This window comes from Stenella coeruleoalba (assembly GCF_951394435.1).
Source record: "Stenella coeruleoalba genome assembly, chromosome: 3".
In the NCBI taxonomy this organism is placed as follows: Eukaryota; Metazoa; Chordata; class Mammalia; order Artiodactyla; family Delphinidae; genus Stenella; species Stenella coeruleoalba.
The window spans coordinates 155,827,716-155,839,974 of record NC_137148.1 but is presented as its reverse complement, the minus strand read 5'-3'; the positions used below and the strand labels follow the sequence as shown (position 1 = coordinate 155,839,974).

The following is a 12,259-nucleotide window of genomic DNA, read 5'->3' as shown; positions in this document are numbered from 1 at the left end:
TAGTTTGTTTATTTGAGACATTTGTTGTTTCTTGAGGTAGGATTGTATTGCTGTAAACTTCCCTCTTAGAACTGCTTTTGCTGCATCCTATAGGTTTTGGGTCGTCGTGTTTTCATTGTCATTTGTTTCTAGGTATTTTTTGATTTCCTCTTTGATTTCTTCAGTGATCTCTTGGTTATTTAGTAGTGTATTGTTTAGCCTCATGTGTTTGTAGTTTTTACAGATTTTTTTCCTGTAATTGATATCTAGTCTCATAGCGTTGTAGCCGGAAAAGATACTTGATACTATTTCAATTTTCTTAAATTTACCAAGGCTTGATTTTGTATCATTCTACTTTGTTGAACCCAATTCTAGTTCTAGGAGTTGGGTTTTCTATTTTTTGTAGGTTTTTTAGTAATTAAAAAATTTTTTTCTATGTAGAAAATTAGTCACCTGCAAATAGGGAGAAGTTTATTTATTTCCAATATGTATGCTTTTCTTTCCTTTTTCTTGCCTTATGGCACTGACCAGAACTTGCAGCTCTATGTTGAATAAGAGTTGTGAGAGCAGAGATCCCCCCTTTTCCCCGACCTTAGAAAGTATTCTGTCTTCATTGTTCAGTATAATGTTAGCATGGGTATTTTGTAGATGCCCTATCAATTTGAGGATTTTTCCTTCTATCCTTCTTTTTCTGAGAGTTTTAAATCATGAATGGGTATTTAATTTTGTCAAATGTTTGTTCTCCATCAGTTGATATGTGATATATAATTTTTCTTCTTTAGCCTGATAATTAATTTTTGAATATTGAACCAGGCTTGCATTCCTAGAATAAAATCCGCTTGATCATGGTGTACAATTTGTTTATTGCTGGTAAGTGTATGCTAATATTTTAATGATTTTTGACTGTATTCATGAGAGATATTTGTCTGTAGTTTTGTTTTTTGTTTGTTTTATACTCACTTTGCCTGGTTTTGGTATCAAGGTGATATTAGCTTTATGAAATGAATTTGAAAGTGTTCCCTCATCTTCTGTTTTCCAGAAGAGATTCTGTAGAATTAGAGTTAATCCTTTTTTAAATGTTTAGTAGAATTTTTCAGTACAACAGTCTGGGTTGATTTCTTTTCTGGTAGTTTTAAAATTATGAATTCATTTCCTTTACTAGGTGTAGTGCTATTAAATTATCTACTGGGTGAGTTGTGATGATTTGTGTTTTTCAGGGAAGTGGCCCATATCATCTGTGTTGTTAAATTTATGTATGTAGAGTTGTTTATAGTATTCTCTTATCCTTCTGATTTCTGTAGGGTCTGTAGTGATACCCTTATTCCCTTTCGTTGTTGATATTAGTAATTTTTGTCTCTCTTTTTCTTTATCAGTCTTGGTTAAAGGTTCGTCAGTTTTATTGATCTTGTCAAAGAAACAGCTTTAAAATTTTTTTCCTCCATTTTTCTGTTTTCAGTTTCACTGATTTCTGCTCTTTAGTATTTCTATGCTGCTTTTTCTTTGGGTTTATTTTACTCTTTTTCTCTTGGTTGTTAGGGTAGAAGCTCAGATTATTGAATTGGGACTTTTTTCTTCTGATGTATGCATTTAGTGCTGTAACTCTCCCTCTTGGCCCTGCTTTAGCTGTGTCCAGCAACAAATTTTATTTTCACTAGCTCAGTGCATTTTGAAATTTCCCTTCAGACTTCCTCTTTGACCCATGGATCAGTCAGAATTTTCCAAGTGTTTGCACATTTTCCTGTTGTCTTTCAGTTACTGATTTTTAGTGTCATTCCATTGTGGTTGAAGAGTACATTCTACATAATTTCAGTTCTTTTAAATTTGTGGATGTTTGGTTTTATGGCCCAGGATATGATCTATCCTAGTATTTGTCCCTTGGGCATTGGGCAAGAGTTTTGTATTCTGCTGTTACTGTGTAGATGATGTATACATAGTTAGATCCAATATATTTGTCTGATATCTATTAGATTGATGGTTTGTGGACTTTTGTCTGGTTCTGTCAATTTTTCAGAGAGGGGTGTTGACGTCTTCAGCTGTAATTGTAGACTTCTCTATTGTCCTTTCAGTTCCATCAGTTTTTGGATGGAATTGTTTTTGCTTAAAATATTTTGCAGTTTTGTTGTTTGATAGATACACATTTAGAATTGCTAATTCTTCTTGGGGGATTGGCCCTTTATCGTTACATAAGGCCACTCGCAGTGTGGTGATTTTCTCTGAAATCTACTTGATCTGATATTAATATAGTCACTCCTGCTTTCCTCTGACTAATGTTTGCATGATTTTTTTTCCATCCTTTTCCTTTCAACCTGCTTATATTGTTATATTTTAAGTGAGTTTCTTGTTGATAGCATATAGTTGGGTCATGTTTTTAAATCCACACTGCCAATTTTCTGTCTTTTAATTGGTCTATTTAGACCATTTACATTTACTATAATTGTTGATTTATTGGGGCTTACATCGGCCACTTTATTTTTTGTTTTCTGTTTGTTCTCCTTGCTTTTGTTTTTCTGTTTTCTTTTTATTGCTTTCCTATGGGTTATTTGAGCATCTTTTTACATTTCCATTTTAATTTGTCTGTGATGTGTTTGAATTATCTTTTTCAGTGGTTGCTCTAGGTATTTCAGTATATAAACTTAATTTATCATAGTCTTCTGGTGTTACTACTTTACCAGTTTGAGTGACATATAAAAACCATAGCTCTTTTTATGACCTTTTATTTGCCTGTTCCCCCAGTTAACTGCCAAACAAGATTCAGAAAACTTGAGAAGGAAAGCCTATTATATTTGCCCCCCCTTTTATTAAACCATAATCTTTTTTTTCCTTCCTGATATTCCAGGGTTCCTTCTATTATCATTTCCTTTCCATTTAGAGAACTTTCATTAATGGTTCTCTTAGGGGAGGGTCTGCTGGCAACAGAGTGTCTTAGTTCTCTGTCATCTGAAAATGTCTTTGTTTCTCCTTCATTCCCGAAGGATATTTTCGCTGGATATAGGATTCTGGGTTGACAGGTCTTTTCTTTCAGCACTTGAAAAATACCATGCCACTTTCTACTGGTTTGTGATGAGAAATTTGTGGTTATTCATATTGTTTTTCCCCTACAGATAAGGTTGTTTTTCTCTGGCTGCCTTCAAGATTTTTTTCTTTGTCTTTAGTTTTCAGAAGTCTAATTATGATGTTGCTTGGTATAGATTCCTTTGGGTTTGTCCTGTTTGAAGTTTTTGAATCTGTAGGTTTAGGTTTCTTGCCAAATTGGGGGAACTTTCACCATTTCTTTAGTACTTCCTCAGCCCTGTGCTCTTCTGCTTCCGTTGCTCTGAGGACATGAATGTTAAATTTTTTGTTGTAGTTCCACTGGTCCCTGAGGCTCTCTGTTCATTTATTTTTTTCAATCTGTTTCCTTTCTGTTGTGCAGATTGCATAATTGTAGTGTTATACCTTCCAGTTCGCTGATTCTTTCCTTTGACCCTCCATTCTGCTGTTGAACCCATCCAACTGAGTTTTTTATTTCATTTATCCTATTTTACAGTTTTAATATTTCCATTTGGTTTTTACATTTCATTTGTTTACCAAAACTTTGTTTACTGAGTCTTCTTATTTTTTTGTCATTTTATTTCAGGCATGTTTGTAATTTTTCATTGAAGCATCTTTATCATGCCTTCTCTGTTTTGCTCAGATCATTCTAATGTTTCTATCATCTCAGTATTGGAATCTATTATCTTTTTCATTCAGTTTGAAATTTTCCTGGTTCTTGGTATGATTAGTGATTTTCACTTGAAGCTGGACATATTCACATTATGTTATAAGACTCTGGATCGTATTTAAACCTTTTTTGCTGACTTTCTCTATCACTGCTGTGGCAGGGAAAATGGAGAACACCATCTCCTTACTGCCAGGGGAGGTAGGAGTTAAGATTCCACTTAGCCTTTGTTGACACCTGAGGGTCAGCTGGGTACAGGTGGCAGTTTTGGCTCCTTATGTGGTCTCCATAGTCACTGCATTGGGGTGACCTCATTACTGTTGGGAGATGGTAAAAGTCTTGACTCTCCTCAGCATCCCCAGAAGGGAGGTGGAGGAGCACCTCATTACTGCGGGTTGGGGTGATAGTCCAGGCTTCCCTTCTTGGTCTCTGCAGACACCACAGGGCGGAGGAGGAGGTGCTTGTTACTGCCTGGAGGGGATAAAAGTCCCAGCTACCTTCTTGGCCTTCTCTGACCCTACCCTGCTAGGGGTGTTGGGGTACCTCCTTACTTCCTCATAAGGGTGTAAGTCTAAGCTCCCTGCTTGGTCTTTGCTGGCATGAGTAGAGAGGATGCCATGTATGTTTCTTTGGTGTTTAGCTGTAGTAGAGCTGTTACTATCTAAAAGTTTTGTTTTGTTAGGCTGCCCTTTCCTGGCCCTTTGGCGTTTGTTGGAATTTTTTTTCTGTACCCATAGGTGTTTCTGTGTTGCTGGCTTCTTAGCTCTGTGTCTGGGATATATGAGACAAATAGTAAACCCAAGGAATTCACCACTGTGTTGTTCCTCAGGTCCTGAAGTCTCTGAACATTCTGCCTTCTTACCACATTTCAGAGTCTTACATTTCTTTACACATAATTAATGGGATTTTAGTTGTATTCAGCAGGAGAAATAGGGAAAAGTATGTTTACTTCATCTTTCCAGAAACAACTTTTCTCATTCACTTTTGTTCCTTAGTTCTGAGACTCAGTATCATGTTTTAATTCCAGAATTGTATTGTACTTGTTAAGTTTACCCTATGTGTATTATTTTTCCAGGCAATGAAAAGTAGATTAAATTTAAAGGAATTCCAAAGAACAAGCAGATGTTGTGGGAAATATACCATTTGGCTTCATGCATTTATTAGAGAGTCAAAAATAGATGTTTGGGTTTGGGGATGGTTTTTAATTTTATAGAAAGATCTTAGAAGGGAGGATCACATAGTTATAAGTACTCAGCAGTTGCCTTTAAATATTTTTTGCACTAGAAAGTAGTAAAAATAACAGCAGTAATGTAGGTCTAGTTAGAATGGGATGCTTACCTGGTACTGAGAAGTTTTTTGGTTGACTTCATTTTCTCAAGATATCCTTAACAGGGTCCTGGTAACTTTGAGGTTATAGCTACCTATCTCATAGGATTGTGACTAAATGAAAATTTTAGGACTCTGGTATCTGTAAAGAACTGTACACATATGGGGAATGAAACTATTGTTACTTGTCTTCCTACAAATATATACCTTGCACTTATAGGAGCATGTTTTTACCTTTACAGTTCTTAAAATCCTAACTTAGGATTCTTCCCATCCGTGTAATCCAGCTTTTAATGAAGGATACTTCACTACCTCACAGGTCAGGGCATTTCATCTTAAATAATTCTAATGTTTAACAAACACTTCTATTCTGAGCTTGGTCCTCATTCTGCCTTTTGAGTCTACTCTTTCACAAGAGAAAAGGAAAAAAATACTTTTTTCTCTGTGTGGTGATCATTCTTATAGTCCATACCTTTTTTTTTTTTAAATTTGGAATGGCTAAGATCTCTCATCATTTTACCTATCTTCCATCTATAGAATTTATTAGTCTTTCTTAAAATGGAGCATGGGTAGGAACTTTGCTTTTGAAACAGTGTACTATGCTGTTCCTTGTACATAAGAAGTCCTTCTGAGAGAATTTGAGACTATTAACAATACATGTAAATCATTGCATTAGCTTTCATTTTTGGCACTTACGAAACAGTGATTGAATTTACTGTTGGATCACTGCCCTGGGGTTTTCCCCTTCATTAGTGGCTTAATCTTAAACCAGGTCTGTCCCATCCTGTTACTTTATTCATTAGAATTTTAAAAAATCTAAGTGCTAGACAGCATTTGTCATTAGGATGTTTTCTTATTAACTTTGTAGCGTTCTTAAATTTTGATTCTGTGATTCATTATATTGGTTCTCACCTTTCCTTTGCCTAGTCCTTCTTCCAACTCTTCCCCAATCCAGTTTTACTCTCTTTTGATCATTATGAAAGTGTTGATGAGGCAGGGTCAGATGCAGAGCACTATTAGATATCTTCTAGATTGACATCAGTACATTAATAATCATTTTTTGGATACTTCTGTAGAATGTGGTATGAATCTTTTTTATTCTTCACATCAAAAGCTGAAAAAAAATAATATTCTAGTTTGGTATGTTGAGTTAATATAGTTTTTTATATACAGTTATATATGGTTAATATATATAGTTAATATACATTGTTATAGATGATCTGATAATTTTGGTATATTTTTCAGTTTTGAAATATTTTAGTATTTGTCTTGGTTTCATTTTACCTATTTAAAAAACATTTCCAGGAAATCCACTTACCCAGGATATATTGAACCTCTATCTGGAACCAGATGGAACAAGAAGGCTACTGAACTATTTGCTTGATAATTTGGCAGGTACTGCAAAAAGAAGTAAGTGGTCATTTGATTAAACCATTTTTTTTAGAAAGACATGTAAGAATATTGTTTAATTTTGTGTTTTATATTCAACTAGTTTCAACAGAACAACCACCTCCAAGATCTTGGATTATGTTACAAGAACCAGACAGAACACGGCCAACTGGTTGGTAGCCTAATTATTTAAATCTTATTTTTACTTTTTCTTTGTAAACCTAATAGTATTGTTGGTATGCTTTAGATTTTGGGCAGTGTTACAGTAGAATGCTTAAGGTTGATTTGGTTTGGGAGATAATAACGAAGACTTGATTACCTGGCCTCTTTACTATGCTACGGAAAGTCTGGTATAAAGCAGTACTTCTCAACCAGAGGCGATTTTATGCCCCAGAAGACATTTGGCAATGCCTGGAGATATTTTTTGATTGTTAACAACTGGTAGAAGTGCTCTTGCCATCTTGTGGCTAGAGATCAGAGGTGCTGCTGTTGAGGAACTCTGCTCTAAAGTATTGATCAAATTCAGTTATAATAAATACATGAAAATCTTTCTATACTGTAAGTTTCCAAACTGTACTGTGTTCCAGATGTATTTGATAATACAAAAGTTTAAGATAGCCAAAACACCTACTTAAAAGAGAAATTGAACTAATGACCTCTAATCTCCTTTTAAAATTGTATGAAAATAGTTTGAGCACTTCTGTGATGTGTGCAACAGGATTTGGTCTATAATACCCCTTTTCTTTCATGTGAATTAATAGTAGTTGCTCTGTAGAAGAAAAGTAGAGATGCCTGTTAAGAAAACTACCTGTCGGGTTTCCACATTCTACATTAACAATAGTTGAAGTGGTGGAGGGAACATAGAAATGAGGAGCCCTGGTCTTAGAGGCTGAAGGACTTAAGATCGTATTCTGTTAGTTTTTGAACCTTCTGTGTGTACCTCTGTAGCAGGAAACACATTATTTATTTATATTATAATTTGTTCACGTATCTGTCCTTCATTTATTTTCTAACATTACTTACGCCATGTCTGGCATATAGTAGTTTTTCAGTGAATATATATTGAATAAATAAAGTCAAACTTAGCATTTAAGTGAAAACTATTGAAATTAATTATGTTTTTTTTTTCCTGCCACGTGTGTGAATAAGTAAAGTTATCTTTCCTACAGCCTTGTTTTCTGTCATGTGCTATAATGTTCTTTGTGATAAATATGCGACCCGGCAGTTATATGGCTACTGTCCATCATGGGCACTAAATTGGGACTACAGGAAAAAGGCCATTATTCAAGAAATCTTGAGTTGCAATGCTGATGTCATAAGTCTTCAGGTAAGTCATCAGAAGAGCACTTGTTTAAATTGCAGAAATGCCCCAACATTGATCAAGCAAGGAACAGCTTGGGAACGCATTACACTGACACATATGAAGTCCTAGCTTTAGCAGTTATTAAAATATGGACTTTTTCTGTATTTAGTGAATTCTGGGAGCATTCACTGCCTGCTGTGCTTTGTAGCAGTGTGCTGCCAAATTAAGCAGATGGGTTAAGCTGGGTTTTAAGTGTTTGCTATGACAGCTAAATGTTTACTTTTTCCTCCCTGATGCTCCTGTACACTATTTTTTAATTTGGTGGCAATGTTACTAAAATTGTAACACTATCAAGGTATAATTTTGCTTTACTACCAGTGGTAATTGAATAGTTAGGTCAAAGTAGAAAGGGCATTGAACCTGGTGCACAGTAACTGAGTTCTCAGTCCAACTCTCATAATAACTTACATGACCTTGGGCAAGTCACTCTCCTTGTGGTGTGAAATTTGATCTGTGGAGTTCCTGTTACCTCTCTGATTTTTGTTCTACGCCAATTCTAAAATATAAGGAAAAATATATGCATAGGGGTATATGTCTTTCTATTCTTTACTCCTAAACAATAAAGAATTAACCTTATCAACTGGTACCTGTAAAATGACAGGTAGGTGTTCTGATTGGTTTCAGATAAATTACATCGAAAAAATGTAATTCTTCATTCTGCAGATCAGTCCTTTGAAATTCTTTTAAGTTCTTAAACTGTACATATAAAGGTAATGCATAGGACTGATTTTTGTCTTATGAAATAACTCTGCTATTTACAATTTTTCAGGAGGTTGAAACAGAACAGTATTACAGTTTTTTTCTGGTAGAACTGAAAGAACGTGGCTATAATGGATTCTTTAGTCCTAAATCTAGAGCTAGGACAATGTCAGAACAAGAAAGAAAACATGTTGATGGCTGTGCAATATTCTTTAAGACAGAAAAGTAAGTCATCTTCTTTCTTTCTTTCTTTTCTTTTTTTTTTTTTTGCTGAGCCACATGGCATGCAGGATCTTAGTTTCCAGACCAGGCATCGAACCTTGCCTCCTGCAGTGGAAGTGCAGAGTCCTAACTACTGGACTGCCAGGGAATTCCCAGTCATCTTATTTCTTAAAAAGAAAACTTTCTCTGTTTGCAGGATGGGGGCCAAGGGAATGGATATTAGTTGGCAAATAAGAGAATGAGGCGTTTCATTATTACTCAAGAAAACAGTACTGTTGACTTAGAGGGTTTTGTTTTGATTCATCAGAAATAGTGTTTTGGAGGGCATGTTGAAAGTGCTGCTGTTTCTTCAGGTGTTTGCTAGGGTTTAACTCCAGTTGTTACTTGAAACACCTTGTAATTGCATTCCCTCTGGGATGGTGGAGAGATTCTTAAGCGTGTACTTAGGAAGAGAATTATTTTAAAATTATAAGATGGAATTTTCCAATGTGAAACCTAAACAGAAGATGACTACATTTTCTTAAGTTGTAAAAGTTTATCAAAATGTTATTTGTATCCGTAACAGACTGAGAACAACTTAAATGGACATGGGAAGCTTGGTGTTAAGTGTGGAGGATTTTCCATAATGTAATTTACATGCCATCATATCTGTTAAGGAAGTTGGGAAAAATTGCATTTTCCACAAAGCTAATGTCTTGGTATTCTCAATTTTATATTTGTGTGTCTGTGTGTTTGTTTTTGTTTTAGATTTACTTTGGTTCAGAAACACACTGTTGAATTTAATCAGCTAGCAATGGCAAATTCAGAAGGGTCTGAAGCTATGCTGAATAGAGTCATGACAAAAGATAACATTGGAGTTGCTGTACTGCTAGAACTTCGAAAGGAATTGATTGAAATGTCATGTGAGTGACTTTTCCACTTCCTATGAAATTGACCTCCAAAATTTAATAGAAAACAAAAAATTTGTTACATATTAATAGTCTTGTCTAACACCTGAAGAAACTCAGAATTTAAATCTTAGATTCTAAAACCTTATATCCATTTATCTCTACCGCAAAGCTCAAGATGAGGAAACATTGCCCAGAAAACTATGTCAAATCTTAAAAGGCTTAAAGCCAAAGGAAAAAAACAGCTTTCTTTTCTCCTCAAGAATTTTTCACATAAAATGCTGAAGTGTAAATATTAGTTAAAATGACTGCTCAGAGAGAAGAACTCCATACACTTACATAATTTCTTGGCAACAGGGATATTCTGTATGCTGACTTCTCTTCCTGACCTTTTTAGTCATTATTTTAAAGGTCTTGAGTTTTGGAGAAATGGACCACTTATTTCAAATTAAATGTGTGTTTAGAGCGACCTTCATGCTACGAACTGAAACTTCTGTCACTTGAGGAACAGTTGGAAATGGGGATATTTAATCTGAGGGATAGAAAGATGAAAGATGGAACTCAATGACTATCTTAAACATACCTTAAGAAAAAGGGTGTCAGTTTAATTTTATGATGCTCAATTTAGGACATCTAGAAGACCAGAAGTTTTAAGGAGATGGAACTATTTAAAAATCAAGCTGTCCCAAATAGAATGGGCTGTCTCTGTTCAAGTAGTGAATACCCTATTCTGGAAGTACTCAACCGAGAGGTTAGATGTCTATTTCTCAGGTTTGTTGTAGGGTAGATTCAGTCATCAGGTGGGAGATTGTTAACTAAATTTTAGACTTCTTTATTATTCCCAAGATTCTGAGATATTACTTGCTTTCAGACCCTGTGAGCATATATGGGGTTATGGACAGGTTTTGTTTGTTTCTTTTCTTTTTATCTAATATAGCTGGAAAGCCACATCTTGGAACAGAAAAACAACTTATTCTCGTGGCTAATGCTCATATGCACTGGGACCCTGAATACTCTGATGTGAAGTTGGTTCAAACAATGATGTTCCTCTCAGAAGTGAAGAACATCATTGATAAAGCCTCGAGAAGCCTCCAGTCCAGTGCATTGGGAGAATTTGGAACTATTCCACTGGTGTTGTGTGCAGATCTTAATTCTTTGCCGGACTCTGGTAAAAACAAAACAAAACAAAACAATGCTATTTTATATAGAATGCTTACTGACTTAAAATGTTTTTGTAATGTGTTGTTTCTTATAATTCCAAATTTAGTCAAAATGAAAATTCAATTTATAGTGGCAGCTATGAATCAGGTTAAAAAAAATGTGTTGTGGAGTAGGGGAACCATTTTGAAAATGAAATGGTATTATGAAAAACCTCAGGAGGAAGGATGTTAATCATCTTCAGTAAACACGTAGGTGATAACTTGAAGTAACTTATTAAAGAACATATAATTGTATTTCATTATCCCCAGGTTATATGTAATGCACACTCTGAAAAGGTTATTAAGACAGACTCTTTGGGATTCCAGCATGTGGTAATAAAATCCAGTTTAAATTTGACCGTATATTAAAGGATCTCCAGTTTTGATGGGCTTGATTAGAAAAATACACCTCAGGTGGAAATTGAGATTTTTTTTTATTTACACAGATCAGGCAAGTGATTTTAACAAAAAAAGATCAAGAGTCTTGATTTTTAATCACAAAGTAGAAGAATACAGAAAGCCTTATTCTTAAATACTTTTCCATAGTTAGTACAGTGAGTAAAAGCCATAGTCCTTGTAATATCAAACTAAGTATTTCTTTTTGTCTTTTGGCTCCTTGTTTATACTTTCTCACATACATACACAAGAATACTTTTCCTTGGACTTACATGCATGCAAGAATGCGCACATTCACACATACACACATTCACACGCTCGGAGTGGTTAAATTCAGTAGCACATCACTGCTATCACAATAGATGAGAGAATAGATAATAAGTTAGAAACTATGTTAAAATTCGTTTTCAGGGCATCCCTGGTGGCGCAGTTGAGAGTCCTCCTGCTGATGCAGGGGACACAGGTTCGTGCCCCGGTCCGGGAAGATCCCACATGCCACGGAGCGGCTGGGCCCGTGAGCCATGGCTGCTGAGCCTGTGCGTCCAGAGCCTGTTCTCCGCAACGGGAGTGGCCACAACAGTGAGAGGGCCGTGTACCGCAAAAAAAAAAAAAAAAAAAAATCGTTTTCGGGGAAGTAAAGGTGTCTAAGATCCATAATTCTTCTTTCAAAGCCATCTGGGGATTACCGGCAATTTCTCTACATGCCTTGCATCCTCTTTTTAGCTACAAAGTATCTGAGGGGCCAAGAGAGACTCTTGTCAAATAATGTAGATCTTAGGACCTATTTCCATGTTGCAAAATACAGTATTTTAATAGCAAACACATGGGAAAATGTCCAGTCTTGTTAACTAATTAAATGAAAGTTAAATATTTGCAGAACCCATCGTATGCTTCGCATATTGGAAAAATACTGTCCAGGGATGCTGAAGTTGCTCTGTAACTCTTTCAGAGTTGGCTCTGTGTGTGTGTGTGTGTGTGTGTGTGTGTGTGTGTGTGTGTGTGTGTGTGTATACATTTTTCATTTTCACCAAGAACTTTATTGAACAGCGTATTCACCGTTTTGTTCTACTACGTTCTGCCATTTTTCAGGCAACTTCATAAT

The 12,259-nt window shown here is 35.5% G+C and overlaps 1 protein-coding gene across 2 annotated transcripts in view; it reads left to right on the top strand.

Annotated features, from left to right (window-relative positions):
- Positions 1-12,259, top strand: part of CNOT6 (CCR4-NOT transcription complex subunit 6) — a 68,425-nt gene that overhangs the window by 47,530 nt on the left and 8,636 nt on the right. For both annotated transcript variants that reach the window (XM_079917078.1, XM_079917077.1), the window contains exons 5-10: positions 6,308-6,412; positions 6,495-6,563; positions 7,561-7,718; positions 8,524-8,678; positions 9,423-9,577; positions 10,500-10,730. In XM_079917078.1, the coding sequence (XP_079773204.1) occupies positions 6,308-6,412; positions 6,495-6,563; positions 7,561-7,718; positions 8,524-8,678; positions 9,423-9,577; positions 10,500-10,730 (873 nt within the window). The remainder of the gene's footprint in view (positions 1-6,307; positions 6,413-6,494; positions 6,564-7,560; positions 7,719-8,523; positions 8,679-9,422; positions 9,578-10,499; positions 10,731-12,259) is intronic.